Source organism: Muntiacus reevesi, chromosome 5, assembly GCF_963930625.1.
Source record: "Muntiacus reevesi chromosome 5, mMunRee1.1, whole genome shotgun sequence".
In the NCBI taxonomy this organism is placed as follows: Eukaryota; Metazoa; Chordata; class Mammalia; order Artiodactyla; family Cervidae; genus Muntiacus; species Muntiacus reevesi.
In genome coordinates this window covers 92,811,224-92,828,005 of record NC_089253.1, presented here as the reverse complement: position 1 = coordinate 92,828,005, position 16,782 = coordinate 92,811,224, and the positions used below count along the sequence as shown (strand labels likewise).

At 43.3% G+C, this 16,782-nt stretch overlaps 2 protein-coding genes across 2 annotated transcripts in view; both read right to left on the bottom strand.

Moving 5' to 3' along the window:
* Nucleotides 1-14,743, bottom strand: part of DNAJC11 (DnaJ heat shock protein family (Hsp40) member C11) — a 62,186-nt gene extending 47,443 nt beyond the window's left edge. Inside the window, exon 1 of the mRNA XM_065935844.1 lies at nucleotides 14,632-14,743. Coding sequence (XP_065791916.1) covers nucleotides 14,632-14,703 — 72 coding nt within the window. The 5' untranslated portion in view covers nucleotides 14,704-14,743. The remainder of the gene's footprint in view (nucleotides 1-14,631) is intronic.
* Nucleotides 14,716-16,782, bottom strand: part of LOC136169371 (basic proline-rich protein-like) — a 90,754-nt gene continuing 88,687 nt past the window's right edge. Inside the window, exon 5 of the mRNA XM_065937142.1 lies at nucleotides 14,716-14,958. Coding sequence (XP_065793214.1) covers nucleotides 14,716-14,958 — 243 coding nt within the window. The remainder of the gene's footprint in view (nucleotides 14,959-16,782) is intronic.

Genomic DNA, 16,782 nt, shown 5'->3' with positions numbered 1-16,782 from the left:
AAAAGCATTGACAAAACTCAATACCCTCTTGTGATAAAAACACTCAGCAAACTAGCAACAGAAGGTAAAAGAAACAAAAAGCCATAAAGAGGTCTTACAAACTGAGAAAGACAAACTCAAAGCTAACATCATATTCAATGGTAAAAGACTGAAAGTTTTTCCCCTGAGATCAGGAACAAGGGAAAAATGTCTGTTCTTACCACTTCTATTCACCATAGTACTACTGCAGGTCCTAGCCGGAGCAACTAGGTAAGAAAAAGAAATAAAAAATATCCAAATTGGAAAGGAAGAAGTAAAATTATCTGTTTACAGATGATACAATCATATATAGAAAACTCCGTAAAAATTCCACATACACAAAAACCTTGTTAGAACTAACAAATGAGTTCAGCAAAATTGCAAGCTACAAAAGTCAACACACAAAAATTAGCTGCATTTCTATACATGAACAATAAACCACCTGAAAAGGAAATGAAGAAAACAAGTCCATTTACAATAGCATCAAAAACAAACAAACAAACAAAACTTAAGAATTAACCAGGGAGGTAAAAAAGGCTTACAAGAAATTAAGATGACATAAATAAATGAAAAAGATACTTTATGTCAAGTGTCTTTGGAAAACTTTGGATTGGAAAACAATATTACTAAAATGTCAATAATATGCAAAGCAACTAACAAAATCAATGCAATCCCTATTAAAATCCCAATGACATTTTTTTACAGAAATAGAAAGTCCACTCTAAGATCCACGTGAATCTCAAGGGATCCCAAAAGCCAAAGCAATCTTGAAAAAGGACAAAGATGGAGGACTCATACTTCCCTATTTCAAAATTTACAACAAAGCTACAGTTACCAAAACAGATCGATACTGGCATAAAGACAGGCATATAGACCAACAGAAGAGAACAGAGAGCCCAGAAGTAAACCCTCAAACAAATGGTCAAATTATTTTTGCCAAGACTACTCAACAGGGAAGGGGTAGGCTTTCCAACAAATGGTACCAAGATAACAGAATATCCACATGAAAAGAGTAAAGACCATCATCTAACACCATGTACAAAAATTAATGCAACTGATTTTTGTATGTTGACTTTGTATCCTGCAATTTTGGCTAATCCACCCAAACTTGATTAAAGATTTAAAGGTAAGAGCTGAAACATTAAAACTCTTAGAAGAAAACAGACCAAAAGCTTCAAGGCATTGGATCTGGTAACAATTTCTCGAATGTAACATCAAGGATACAGGCAACAAAAGAAACGAAAGAGAGATAAATTGGACTTCAACAAAATTAAGAACTTTCATGAATCAAAGAATACTATCAAGAAAGTAGAAAAACAACATGAAGAATGGGGGAAAACAGTTGCAGCTAGTATATATGATGAGAGATTAATAACTAGCATATACAAAGAATTCCTAAAACTCAACAAAAATAATCTGATTCAAATATGGCAAAGGACTTAATACATCAAAGAAGATATATTAATGGCTAAAAGCATACGAAAAGATGCTCAATATCACTAACCACTAGGGAAAAACAAGTCAAAGCCACAATGAGACATCACTCCATACCCATTAGGCTGGCTACTGTTCAAAACAAAAACAGAAAAAAATAAGTGTTGGCAAAGATGCAGAGAAACTGGAACCCATGTGCACTGCTAGGGGGAATGTAAAATGGTAGAGCTTTTATGGGAAATAGTATGGCAGTTCCTCAAAAAACAATTAAAAGCAGATTTACCATACAATCCAGAAATTCCACTTCTGGGTAAATACCCAAAAGAACTGAAAGCAGGGTTTTGAACAGATATTTGTACACTCATATTCAGAGCAGCATTATTCACAACAGCTAACACATGGACGCAGCCCAAGTGCCCATCAACAGATAAACTGATAAGCAAAATGTGGCATATAAAGACAACGGAATATTATTCAGTCTTAAAAAGGCAGGAAATCCTGATGTGCTGCAACAAGGATGAACCTTGAGAACATTATGCTAAATGAAATAAATGAGTCACAGAAATACTGTACATGTTTACTTATGTAAGGTACCCAGAAGTAGACAAAATCATAGACATAAAGTAGAATGGTTGCAGCCAGAGGCTGGTGGAAAGGGAGGTAAGGAGTTACTGTTTAATAGGGATAGAGTTTGAGTTCTGCAAAATGAAGAGTGTATGAGAAATAAATGGTGGCAGGTGCATAGCAATATGTAAGCATTTAACACTGCAGAATTGTATACTTAAAAATGACTAAGAAAAAATTTGCACAAAATTTTATGTGTATCTTACAAGTTAAAAAGTTGGAAACAATCCAATCCTCTGCAACCTGGTTTGGAAACTTTAACCTATGATTTCCTTTAGTAGGGGGGTCTTTTACTCCCCAATCCACTATGCTAGTTATCTGGTTGGCCATTTTTACCTGTATTCTCACATCTTTTGAGAAAATTTTCTCATATTAAATGTTTAATAATGCCTTCCCTTCATTTTACTTTATTTAATGCCTAAAAAATTTGATCTTCTAATTTTTAAAATTTACTTCTGTGGATGCTTCCTCATCTTTTACTTCCAGTTTTTTATTTGTTATCTTCTTTTTAAGTTCCAAGAACTCCTTCCTTTTTTACATAGTATTTCTTTTTGATGAATCACCTTGCTGTTATTTCTTACATGCCGTATCTTATTTATCTGAAGGCAATCTAGTTCCCAAACTCTTTGCATTGTCTGCTTCCTTCTAGTTTCTCCTTGCTGTTGGCATGATCTCTCAGAATTCCTCTGGAGGCTTCCCTCAAACATCTGATGTTCTTTGACAGTTGATTTACACTTCATAGTAAGACACTAATAGGCTATTTGGAAGCTCTGTATGTGTGAACAGGTCTTGTCATCTGATGAGCTTCTTTCTGAAATGGCTGGGAGGGAACCTAAAAGTTTCATCTGGCAGTCTTTTCTCTTTATAGGCTAGTTCCTTCAGGGAAGAGCCCAGGAATAAAGGGAAAAACGCTAGAAGCCTCACCATGCAGGGTGCAAACACTTATGTCTCCTTGCTTTTGTTAGGGAGCCACTCTCACCCTCTACTGTCTATGTCTAAACTCCAGAGTCTTTCTGGCTCAATTTCTCCAGGGAATAGTCCTCCTGTCTCCTGGCTGGGTGGGCTAACAGATTTTCATCTGTCAGAGCTGAATACTATCATTAAAAAGGAAAAAAAAATCTGTCAATCTGGTAGAGAAAAAGCAAAACAACAAACAAAAAACAGGCTTGTTTTAACCTGCATTTGTTAATTTACAAGTGAGGGTGAAAATTTTTCCAATCATTTATTTGCATTGCATTTCAGATTTCTTCTACTTGTTTCCTTTGTATTCTTTCCCTATTGGGGTATTCATTTTTTTTTTTCCTTTTGAAGCCAAGAGTTCCTTATATATCTTCGAAATGTGAATTTGTATCAAATATAGACTCCTTTTAAGTCTTTGAATATGCTTATTTTTTAAAGGTTTTAGAGATGTATCTAATTTTTGCAAAATCAAACCTATCCATGCTCTCTTTTCTGATTTCTGCTGTGGTATCATGCTTAGAAAAGTCTCCTGATAACAATTTCACTGTATTTGCTTCCCTTAGGTAATTAAGCCATGGAAGACACTGCTCCATCTTCACTTTATTTAATTTCTAGTGACGGAGACCATCTCTGCATTCAAAGCGACAGCACACAGTCAAAGAGCATCCGGTCATTCTGCTTTTATTTCCTATCTTCAATTAGCAAAGTCAGCTACAGCATGTGGGGACATCAGTATGGCTCTCTGTCAGACGGACTACGTCAGTGGTTCCAAAGTGTGGTGTGGGGCCCCTGGGACTTCCTGAAACCCTTTCAGGGGGTCCACAGGTCAAAACTATTTTCGTAATAATACTCAGGTGTTACCTGCCTCTTCCTCATCCTCTCACAAGCATTGCCATTCAGTTGCCAAGTCATATCTGACTTTTCGTCACCTCATGGACTGCAGCACTCCAGGCTCCCCTGTCCCTCACCATCTCCCGCAATTTCCTCAAGTTCATTTCCATTGAATCAGTGATGCCATCCAACCGTCTCATCCTCTGTTGCCCCCTTCTCCTTTTTCTCAATAAGCACACAGCAGGATTTTCCTGAGGTAACATGAGTTCTGATGGTTAGTGAAATGTGTACTTGTATACTTTCTTGTTTTCTAGAAGCTTCTAAGGTGGTAGCTTTATGCTATAAACACAAGAGTTTTCAGAGATTACCTCAATTGATTCTCAGTGTACTATCTTTCATTCTGCCTGGAAACTCATTATTGTCCAATACATAGTTATTTTGAAATCCCTAAGTTTTTCTCATGCTTATACTGAAATATAAGAAGTACATTTTGTGTCTTATTGTTAAATATTGATAGCTATAACCCACATAAACAAAAACTTTTTGGGGCCCTCAATAATTTAAGAATGTAGACAGGCCCCGACATTAAAAAGTTTGAGAACTGCTGGGTTGGTGATACTGCGGTGACAAACCACCCCCAGATTCCAGAAGTTTCTCTCTTCCTCACACTACATGTCCATCTCGGGCCAGCTAGTTCTCTGCCTGGCAATGTCCTCTGGTCCCAGGTGGACAAAACAGACCCTTTGGAACCAGCGCTGATCGTGGAGGCAGAGGGAAGAGCAGGAGACTCCGGGTCACCTGCCCTTTAAGTGCCCCAGCCGGAGGGGAACACACATCACTTCCATTCACGTCATTGGCTACAGCTGGTCACGTGACCGCACTCAACCGCCAGGGCACTAGGAAGTGCAGCCCCTCGCTAGTTAAGAGCCAGTGATGTTCGGTGTGTAGCACATCTGACTAGTACAATGATATTTCATTCAATACTTTGAAGACCCGATAGAGTATACAAGCAACAACTTAGTGATGCCTCATACCTTCACTTTAAGAAAAGTAAAGCTGGACTTGCCTGGTGGTCCCGTGGTTAAGAATCTGCCTGCCGATGCAGGGGACACAGGTTCAATCCCTGGTCCAGGAAGGTTCCACATGCCTCGGAGTGACTGAGCCTGTGAGCCACAACTACTGAGCCTGGGCATTCTAGAGCCTGTGCTCAACAAGAGAAACCACTGCAATGAGAAGCCTGTACACCACTAGAGAGTAACCCCCCGCTTGTCACAACTAGAGAAAGCCTGCACAGCAACGAAGATCCATAAATAAACAAGTACAAATTTAAAAAAGTAAAGCTACCAGGCTTTTTACTGCTGAAGTCTATAAATTTCAAGCTCAAACTTCCAGGCTATATCTATATTACTGTATCTCAGCAACAAAACCTCCACAAACTATGTTCTTTTGGGTTGTGGGAAGTCTGCCTAATTACCGTAATCGGAGATTCATGACTGCCCATATGCTCCGCCACAATCTGATCGAAATAAACTGCATCAGCTAATAAAAGGCTGTACTTTTTTATGATACTTGGTGCTCACAGAATTTAAAGGAAAAGGCAGATTTCAGAGCTAATTAACAGCAAGACAGCATGGGAACTTTGTGCTGAGCGAGAGCCGCTTCAAGAAGAGAAAGGGCGCTAGAGAGCACATGGTGTCGTTGAGTAGGTACTGATCACACCAAGAGACTAGCTTGCGTGAAGGTTCCCGCACAGTCTGAAGCTTCAGAAGACCAAAAGCTGCTCTCCACACGGCCCCACCCTCTTCTGATGCCCCCTTCCCTGCTCAACAGCCTTCTGCTCTTCTCGTTTACTTATGGGGAAATCTTTGGAGGCTCTGGAAATAAGCTCCTGCATATGGGGCTTCATCCACAAACAATATTATAATAGAGCCCGACAATGTACGTGGGGCTTCCCAGGTGGCTCAGTGGTAAAGAACCTGCCTGCCAATGCAGGAGACACAGGAGACGTGGGTTTGATCCCTGGGTCAGGAAGATCCCCTGGAGGAGAGCATGGCAACCCACTCCAGTATTTTTGCCTGGAAAAACCCTATGGACAGATGGGCTTTGAAGGTAAAGTCGAACACAACTGAGTGACGGAACACTACTAAGTATGTGGACTCACCCTCAAGTGTGCTACGGACTGTACTAGCATTTCAGATAGAACAGGATTTCAAGAGAAACTAACTAATGCCTATTGTAAAAATTCAGCTCTATTTAACTGACAGAAGGAAAAAGAATTGTACAAAAATAAATCTAATCCATTTGAAGCTTTCTACAAATACCATTACTGGTGCTAGTACAAAAGATGATAAATATGTAACCTTTTCTCATTGCAATAAAGAAACATAAGAGAAAGATGATCAATATCTGCTGGATGAAAAAGGACAAGCCCTGTGGGGAAAGGCATTCCTTCCTCTTCTCACACGGCATCCAGTCTTGAACTGAGTCTCCACATGTCTTGGCTTAAACCGAGGCCCCAGCTGATGAATTTGCTGTCATCCTCTGCTCCCTGACTTTAAGCAATTTTCCTAAGGGAAAGTTTAGATTTACCAAACCGAAAATTGTCAGACTGCTTCCAATATATTCCTCTAGGATGACCTGTCACCAAAACTGCAACATGTTCCTCAATACAGGTATCCCACAAAGTAAAATGCAGCTGGACAAGGTGAGTATGGCATTAGCAAATATTCTGTCATTTCAAACCACCATATTAACTGAATGTCAACTCTGCTCTAAGTACCACAGGAGATACAGAAGAAATACATCATCCCTACCCTCAAGGAGATTACAAACTAAGTGTGTGTGTCCATTCCCTAAAACTCCCCACACATGGATTTAACTAAACAATAATGAAGACATGGCACTTCCCTGATTGTCCAGTGGTTAAGACCGCCTTCCAATGCAGGGGGTGCAGGTTTGATCTCTGGTCAGGGAGGTAAGTTCCCACATGCTTCACCCCAAAAAACATTAAAACAGAAATGATATTGTAACAAAATCAATAAAGATTTTAAAAATGGTCCACATTAAAAAAAAAAAGACCTAAGTTCAGGGCTGTCAGAATGGAAAGAAAACTTCATGGACCCAGTAGGGTTGAAATGATAATGCAAAAGGAAGATTGAATTTGTTTCTGTATGGACAACAGGCTGGGGCATTTCACGGGAAAAGAGTGCCCTGAGGAAACAGAGACAGAACACTGATAAACTGGCCATATTAAAGGCAAAGAAGGCGGCAGGAAGTAGGCAGGAAATGAACACGGACGTCCACCCGCGTGCTCATTCACTTGGCGAACATCTGACAGGTATGTGTCCTGTGCCCACACGGTGCTAGGAGCCCAGGGCTGAGCCAGGCGACCACATGCCTGACCCCACATGGAGCCTGCTTTGCAGTGGGAGAAAACAGAACATCAGCACAAGTGGGCAGAAAATATAGAAAACATCCAATTCATAAGGGGCTTTAAAAACAGAGCCAAGAATGTGAGCTTTATCCAATAAAAAATAGGACATGACAAAAGATTTCTGGCTAGAGAAATGTGGCCAGTACTGTGTGTTAATATTAACTGGTACAGCTTGACTGAAACTGACAAAAGGTGAAAACAGAGAGACCCGAAGAAAATAAAAATGAGGGGGTCTAAGTTAGCTGGAGTGGAGAGGATTCATGGACTGAGTTTCTGTGGGCACCTGAGAAGGGACTCACTACTACTCAGAGAAGAAAATCAAAGAGCATCGAGGCTTTTCACTGGGATGCACAGGTGAGTATGGAACTGGGAGGCAGTCAGGCACAGGAGGCAGTGATCTGAACAGGTAACCGTAATGGCCAGGAGGTGGAGACGCAGAGTCAGAGCAAAGCTAGCAAAGCGTTATCGCCCGGGTTTCCTCCTTTAACCTTTGAATACTCATACAATGCCTGGAGACCATTAGCACCCCCATATTTCAGATAAAAACAGTGAATATCTAAAAGGTTAACTAAGTGACTTGTCTGAGATGGAGAAATGTACCTGATTATGTATCCCTGACCCAAAAGCTGGCTAGAAATTAGAACTCATGTGTAGCCTGGCTCAAACCAAACTTTGGTTGACAGACATTTATAAGAAGGAGAGGCAAACTACAGAGACGGGACGCTTATACTAACCCGTCAAAGGACTCATCCGAATTCTGTGAAGAGCTCCTACAAACCAGTGAGAGCACTCCTTATTAACTTTTACGCTCATGATACTAATAAAAATATACTGGCATTTACTTTACATAATAATGTGCCCATTACTATGCTAAGCACTTACATGCATTCTCGATTAATTCTCCCAACAGCACTATGACAGTAAAATTATCATCTGGATTTTATGGATGAAGAAACAGGTTCAGAGAGGTTAAGGAACTTATTAGCCCAGGTGGCTAGAAAGTCAAACTTGGACTTGACTTCAAAGGCTTTGCTCTTTAAGCCACTGACCTCTTCTGAAACTCCATCTTCACCTCTGGCCTCTTCAAATAATCATCAACACCCTCACAAGTGCCTCACATGCCAGGTACAGGTGAGTGATCCCAGCTGTCCCTCCCTAAAGCCCACCTTTGCTGAGTATGGAGGTCAGATGCACACATTCTATTTCTCATGATTTTGGAAGCTGGCTTCCTACCACCACTTTATTTAGGACCTTTCATGTTGAGAAGGTGGGCTTCAGAGAGAAAAAATCAAATCATGAATGCATCAGAAAGGCTAAACAGAAGGTTGATGAAACAATCCCAAGTTTCTACAATTAGGAATAACCTTAGAAAACTTACATAGGTTCTCCTTAACACAGAAGGGAAAAAACCTACAATTTACCCCCAAGATGGCATTGTAACTTCAAAAACAGGACTAGGGAATCGATAACAACAGGAAGTCTAGCTACTGGGGGTGGGTGGAAAGGCAGGGCCTTTTTTCACCTTTAAGGTTTGTGGGGCTGAGGGGGTTCCCATCCTCCAGGACAAGTCCCCTCCTGACAACGGCACGGGAGAACCAGGCCAAAGGAGCAGAAATTCTGATTTTTGATTAAAGGTCATTCCAAGGGTTTAGGAGAGACTTTCCTACCATTGTACAACTCTGTCTTCATTTCTCTTCCTGGTTATGTCTATATGTTTATTTTGCGCCTTTGAGACACAAGTGTAAATAAAAAGGCCAGCATTGCAGGGCAATGAGCTCAAGTTCCTTTCTGGGTCAAAACTCATGGATCAGATCCTCTCTCACATGAAGGGTTCGGCTTCTTTTCCCCCACACGCTTGACCTTATACTTTCTGTGGTCCGTGCCCATCTGCTACATCCTGCCCACTCGATGCCCACATGATTCTTGTGGTTTGATGTCTGTTGGCATTTTACTACTGAGGAATGTTCTGGCCGCAGCAAACCCGGGTGGGAACACTGTGCACTCACTGCAGGCAGAAATGGTTCCAAAAGCCCAAGAGCCAAGCAGGTTGCAGCCATCAGACCACAAGAGCTTCTGCAAAGGAGCGTGATCCATACAACGCAGGGGCCACTAAAGCAGTAACATCCCCAGTGGTCTTTCATTTTTTTTTTTTGGAGGGTGCCCCCTTTTAATCATTTACGCTATTTTGTCTTCTCATTTCTGTTAGTTGTCTTAAATCCTCTCTTTGAACATGGTAGGGTGTAAATAAAATACACGAGTGAAATTAAAATGAAAGTTTAAAAAAAGTAAACACTAAAATTCTGTAGCCAAGCAAAACACGTGGCTTGTGTGTCCCATGGTTTCTTCTCCATTGTTTCACTGAACTCACAGCAAACAGAAAAGCTTACAATTGAATTCCCTTTAAGAAAAAAAATGAAAGAAAAAAAAACAGGTAGTTTGGTCGATAATGTAGAATTAGAACATTAAAATTTCAAGACCTAATTGTTTGAAATGCCCAAAGTAGAAAGGTAGTAACTAGCTTAAGGTTCATTAAAGAAAACAATTTCAAAATTCAGCCTCATGGTGTTTGCTAATCACAGTATAAGGTGACACTGGAACTAGAGGGGTACCCTAATGGCCCCCTCCTCACCCTCAGGAAGACCCCTAAAAGCTCCGCCAGTCACCTTCCTGACTGCCAATGCTGTCATGCTGTCGCTGGAGCAGAACCTCTGCCTCTGCCAGGCCCTGCCCTCTCTGCCTGGTTCCTTCAAAGATGACTGCTCACAACTTGATCTGTGGGTCCCACTCTGCTTCTAACTCAGACGCCGTCTCTTTAGACCACCCCATGGCTCTGCACCCCACTCCCAAGCTTAGCCCAGATGCTGGGAACCACTCCTCCTGCCACCCAAGTCAAATGCATGACCTTGCAGGAAGAGTTCACAGATAACTGTCTTCTGAAGAGAATAAACTCAGTAATTTGAACAGAAGAAGCAAGCTTTGGGAATTTAGAACCTAATGCTTAGCTTAAAATCCTAAATTCTGCTTAGCACCATTTTTTTTTTTATTACTACAATAGTAAACTGAGCCTGGATGAGACAGACCAAAGTCTATGTACATGTATGGCTTTTTAAAGCAAGCAAAACCTCATGTTTATCAAAATCCAAGAAGTAGCAATAGTAAACATTATTAATCAAATACCTACTTATGCGTCAGGTACTTTATATATAGCCTCACAGCTCCAATATACAACATCCTGGATCAGAGTGAGTACTTTATATTAATATTTTTACCTGTTACCTACATTTCAAGAAAAGCTCCCCAAAAAACAGAGAGCAAAAACGTTCAACTACTAGCTGTCTAGAGGCACATACCTCCCGGGGGCAAAACTGGGATTCTAACACAGGATGCTCTGGCTGCATACCAGTAAAGGAGACTCTGAGGTTGAATGATGTGTTCAAGGTCACCTGGGGGACCTGAGTGGCCTGAGAGCCCTGCTCTTAAGGACCACGCTCCTCTTCACTGACAGGCAGCCTTAGGAATGTGACCATTGGGCTAAGTTAGGTTTCTGGACAACCAAGGCTCACACTACTTGCCCAGCACAAGCCGGTTCACTGTTGTGACTATCAGACTTTGTTGTTTTTTTTTTCCAGACTTTGAACCTAAGGCAGCAAATGGAAAACTAATTAAAGGAAACCTTCGTATCCCTTCGTATCCCACCTTCACATCCCTTATTAATACTAATCACCTGCCCCTCAGGTTAGACAAGTACCTCAGGGCTTTAGGCACCTATGTGTGCCCTGGCTCACCACCCTTTTACATTCAGTATCTGCGGGTGGCCCGGCCACCCTGGTTGGGGGTTGGGTGACTGTCCCCCAAGGTCAATCCTGGCTGTGACGAGTAGACCTTCCTCTTTCGCTCTAGCCTCTTCGTCTGCAGTCCAAACTCAGATTTTTCAGGCCCAACTCTGTGACTGTAACCTGCAGCCAGAGTAAACCAGACAACCAAAAACTGTGGAGAGGATGAGATGCCCTATACCAGGGAAGGAATGAAAATGCAGGGACTTTGGGAAAACTTTCTATTTAGGTGATGATTTTGGACTTCTAGTTACATGGCTATTTTGGAAGGATGAAGATCCCAGGACACTGACCTCCATATGTGGGCTACAAGAAAAGACATTTCTACTTAAGTTTATTTTTTATTTAATGACTGGTTTTTTTTAACAAAAGTATCTACAACTTGCAAAGGAGATTGGCTCCTTTAAGGCTAAAATTGATTGGGACCAGATATCTTACAACAGGTTATAAACATTGCTGACTGACATGCATAAAAATGAAACTCTCTCAACTACAACACTGGTTAAAGTAGGAGTTATACTCAATTATTTAGGAATAAATTAATTATAATGTCGATAAAAAACATGTACATCAAGAAAATTTCACTAATTCTTCAGGAATCCTTTTTCCAAATAAATTTTGGAAAATCATCTCAGAAATCTCAGATCAGTTAGAGTTTAGGCCCCTGATGGTGCATCAATCCAGTTTAAATATGCCCAGTTAATGATAAATTATTCCCTCCCCTCAATGTGTGACAGGCAGATAACTGCTCCACTCAGCAGACAGACAATGTAGGAACACTAGAGAAAGGGAATTATTAAAGATCACTGAAGCTTTATCTAGCTGCCTGCTTCACTCTCTGGGATACAATTTGAAGAGGGAACATTTTAAAGTTTAAAACAAGGCAAAGGAGATTCTTAGGCAGACTTCTGACATTTCTGTATTACTCCATTTGTTATCATCATGTATCATGCTTGTAAATTTAAAACTTTATTAATTAGAGTTCCCTGGTTTCGGTTCAGCGTCCTTCCATTTGAGATTCTTGGCAGAAAGTCACGAATCTCCTGAACATGAGACTTCTGAAAATGCTCTGGGGTGCTGGTGGGAAGAGGACCTTGCCTCCTAGTTATACTTCAATGCCATCAAGCTGTAGACCTGAAACATCAACAGGGTTATTACCTTCTTTTGACCACATATGTAAGATAAAGATTACTTCTATTTTCTTCTCTAATTCTTCAGCTAAATCATGGTCTTTCAACTTCAGGTTGATTTCTAATTTCACAAAAAAATCTTTGTTAAAATCAAGTCCAGAGATCACTTTCTGAGCTTCTTTTCTAATGGGACCCTGGAAAATCACACCACAGAGGATGGTGTTCTATACTGAGTTTGTTGACAACAGCAACACAAAATGACTTAAGCCAGACGACTTGTTTCACAGGACTTTCACCTACAGACATAAATGCGGAAGGTGCCTACACTGTTCCGGAGAAGTGAAATTTTTAAAGAAATATTTCTTTGACTTTCACCCATCAGTCTAATAGCAATGACAAGTCCCAACATTCTGGCAGTTTCAATTATACCTCTGACAAATGTTTACCTAGGACTCCAGCCAAGCTTACTACTCTAGACCTTTTTGATCATTTGCAGCCGCCTAAGATTCAGGGGCTTTCCAGGTGGTGCTAGTACTAAAGAACCCACCTGCCAATGCAGATGTAGGAGAGGTGGGTTTGATCTCTGGGTGGGGAAGATCCTCTGGAGGAGGGTATGGCAACCTACTCCAGTATTCTTGCCTGGAGAATCCCATGGATAGAGGAGCCTGGTGGGCTATGGCCCATAGGGTTACAAAGAGTCGAACATGACTGAAGCGACTTGGTATGCAAGATTCAGTGAACAGGTATTAGTATCGTTCCCCAGGCGAACTATAAATGAGTGGTAAGAAAGGCTGATTTCAGAAAAGCTGGTTTCATTTACCACTTTACTTCTAAGAACTGGAGAAAAAAAAATAACTAGCCTGACAGCTCCATTCAAAGGGAAAGAAAGAGAGGCCAAAGAAGCCTCACCAATGACTTGTTACAAGAATCTCTAGGTGGCCCTATTGCAGCCTAACAAGATCTGAAATTCACCAAAATATTTCACTGGATGTTTCCACAGTCAATAGTGACTAACACATTTAAGGAATTCCTATGTGGAGTGCCCAAAGAGTCCAGCAGCTCTGGAGTCTGAGGACTGCTAAGCTAGGCAGTACAGCATAGAGGTCAAAAACTGGGGCTTCAGAGTCAGACTGACCGGGGCTGAATCTAGGCTCTTGCAATTTCTAGTGGTGTGGCTTTGGGCAAGTTACTTAATCTCTCTATGCTTCAGTTTCCTCAGATATCAATCAAGAACTCTCTGAATACCCACCTTAAAGGCTAATACAGTAATTAAGTGCAATAGCATAAAACAAAGTGTCCATTCAGCACTGTGGCCCTGCACAAAGTGAGCCCTCACAGAACATTAGCTGTTATTAAGATCACAAAGACCTGAGCTCACTGACAAAACAGCCTGATCAGTTTTGCCAAGGACAGCCAAAGGAGGCAAGTTCTGATCACTGGAAAATCTGACCCAGAATCAAGAGATCCCCTGGCAGGGCTGAGAAGACCCTACCTAGCAGTTTAGAGACAGAGTTCACTTCATGAACATGACCTGACCTTGGAAGCCTCTCTGCCCTTCACGCTGACCTCAAATGTACTTGTCAACAAGAAAGGAAATTTAATTGGGCCCCCACTATGTCCCAGACACCATGTGAGGCTCTCTAGTGTTATCTTTCAAATGTGAGGAAACGAGGTATAAGCACCTGGCGTCTGGAAACGCGGACGCAAGTGGTGGCGTCAATTCCTCCTCGCTTATTCCTGAGTTTATTCCTAACCTGGGCCTCCGAATGGAGGCTATTTGTCCAGGAGGCTCTTCCTTCAATTTCTGGAAGCCGCTCAGAGAGGAGGACACAAGACACGTGCCTCTGAGCCTGGACTCACTTCAGAGGAGGGATGTCCCCGTGGAAGACTTGGGAACTGGACAGACCCATGGGGAGGTTCCCTGGTGGCTTTGACCTTGGCGCTTGGGACTCCGTTTCCCATCCTGCCGGCTGCGGGACGATGACACAGCCCCTCGGCCTAGGCCGGTGTATGAGCCGAGCGTGGCAACTGGTTCTGGAGGACTTGGATTCCCCACGCCACCTTCACCTCGGGACCCTGTTCCCCCCTGGGGGCGCGGGGCCTTCTGGCTTTGCCGGGACACAGTGCACGCGGCGCACCGGCCGCGGAGAGCTGGGGGAGAGGCCAGCTAGGATACCCCCGGCGCAAGGGTCAGGGCAGTGGGGACAGTCTGGCCGGCCAGCGATCGCGCACGTCAGCCGGGGTCACGCGGCCTCCCCGCCAGGGTCCGGCCGCCCGAGGAGGGGACGGGGCAGTCGCTGCCAGCCCGGCCCCGCCTGAACGACCCGGTCCGGCCTCGGTCCGGACGGCGGCACGCCGAAGGCCTCACCTCCCTGCGCACGTTCAGCAACGAGTAATAGTCTTCATTGTCCAGCTCCTCCTCGCTCAAGGCCGTCGCCATCTTCGCAACCTTTCACCCCGCCAAACCGGCAAGGCCGTGCTCAAGAGGGACCGACAGTCCGCGGCCCAGATAGCGCGGGCCGGCGCGGCTGCCCCACAGCGGCCCCTGGCGGGCTGGAGTCGTGCCGTCCCCGCGCAGCCCGGAAGGAGCGCGCCTGCGCCCTGCGCCCCCGCGCGGCCGAGGGCGGGCCCAGTCCCTCCACGTGTTGCCCGGGGACCCAAAGCCGAGCCCCGGCACCTTGGGGCTGTGCCTTGGCTAGGGGGAGCGACTTTGCGGTCACTCCCGGGGGTCGTCACGTCTGGACGCCGGGGAGACAGACCTTTGCGACACCCTCTGTCTCCCCTGCCGGTGTCCAGTGCGGGGCACATCCGAATCCCAAATGTAGCCTCACCTGGGCTACGTGGCCAACTCCCCACCTCCACCCTCACCCCCGCACCCCTCCGGCGGGAGGCTACTGGAGGCCCCACATACTGATTTGTCTTTGCACAGGAAGCTTCCAGAATGGCATGTATTCCTCCTGTGGTCTTTCACTTTTCTCTTGACAACCCTGCCCAGGGGGCAGGCCCCCTCCTTTTCATTTGTTATTGTCGTATATTTGGGGCATCGGGCAATTTTTCTGCTGCTTAAATGACGAGGTTATAGCCATTGTGAAAGTGAAAGTCGCTCAGTCTGTCCGACTCTTTGCCACCCCATGGACTATATGGACTATATAGTCCATGGAATTCTCCAGGCCAGAATACTGGAGTGGGTAACCTTTCCCTTCTCCAGGGATCGAACCCAGTCCCCCGCATAGCCATTAGCTTCCCACTCTAATTGTTTCTGGCAGGCGTATATATCTACCGACCCCACCTTGGATCTGTTCTCTTGTAAATTTCTACCTTATGATTTAGCATTGGAGTCGAATTGATTTCAACCTTGTGCCTGTGGCTTGGTGCGTTGTTAAAGATGTCTCTGCAGTCATCTAAAAAATTTAAATGTCTTTTAAATGATCCAGTTATCAAGAGAATGTGGACAAGAGAGTGTCCATAGTCTTGTCACCTGTTTTGTTCATGCCGACTTGTACCAATTCTTCCCTAATTCTCAGTAATGTTTGCTCAGTAACTAACCAGTGATTTAGAATCATCCTTGCTGCCCTTCCTAAGCCGGTCTCCTGGGAAGCCCCAAACACCTGTCTGTGGATTTGAGAAGCTGACTTCTTTCTCTTCCTAATTTTTGACCAGATGTGCATCATCTGGGCTTGTGTACAGTCCCTTGCAAGTTGCCCAGCCCTCTTAAGGCTCTCTTGGCATGAGTCACTTAGGTGTGCTGAGACCGGTTGTTCTGGAGAGTTGAGTCAGTCTGGAACAAACTGTCAGCCGGAGTTGTAAATTAAGACCTATTTCTTTATCTGTGTGAGGTTTCCTCCCAATAGCTTTCTTTCACACACATTCATATTCCATCAGCTAGTCCAGAATTTTTTTTTTATGGTCTTTCCTTTTTTTCCGTTGCAGAACAGTGATTAGGGCTAAACTGCACGCTGACATTTGCTGGTTTTTAAGAATGTCTTACCGAGAGGCTGGGGGGAAAACTAGAATGTTGTGATATTCCTTTTCTCCTACCGTTTGTAGACATTAATTGGGCTATAATGCTCAGTTGGGTAGAGGAGCTCTTTGCCATCTTTCCTCTGCTTTGGAAAACACTGCCTCTAGGAATTACACAAACGGAACACAGCATATGTCTCAAAACGCCCAGGTCGGTGTTGCTATGATTGAGAATGACCTGATTTTTATCACCACTCAAACAAAATAAATAGTGACTCAGGGATGCTCTGTGCTTTTGTCCTCTCTTGGGCCCACAGTATTTTGTGTTACTTGGTTACTTAGAAAGTGATTGTGACAAATAAGAAATAAACTTAGATACACCACAGGCTCAAGAATATATTGACTTCAGAGATTGGCTCTCTTGTTTTTCTCCTCCAAAAACCATAATCTCTGATGGGCAAAATAATGCAAACCGAAAGATGTATAAATTTATCAGTTAACACACACATCCAACAAGCTACTCATGCCAGAGCAAGTGACAAATCTCAGTCATATTAAC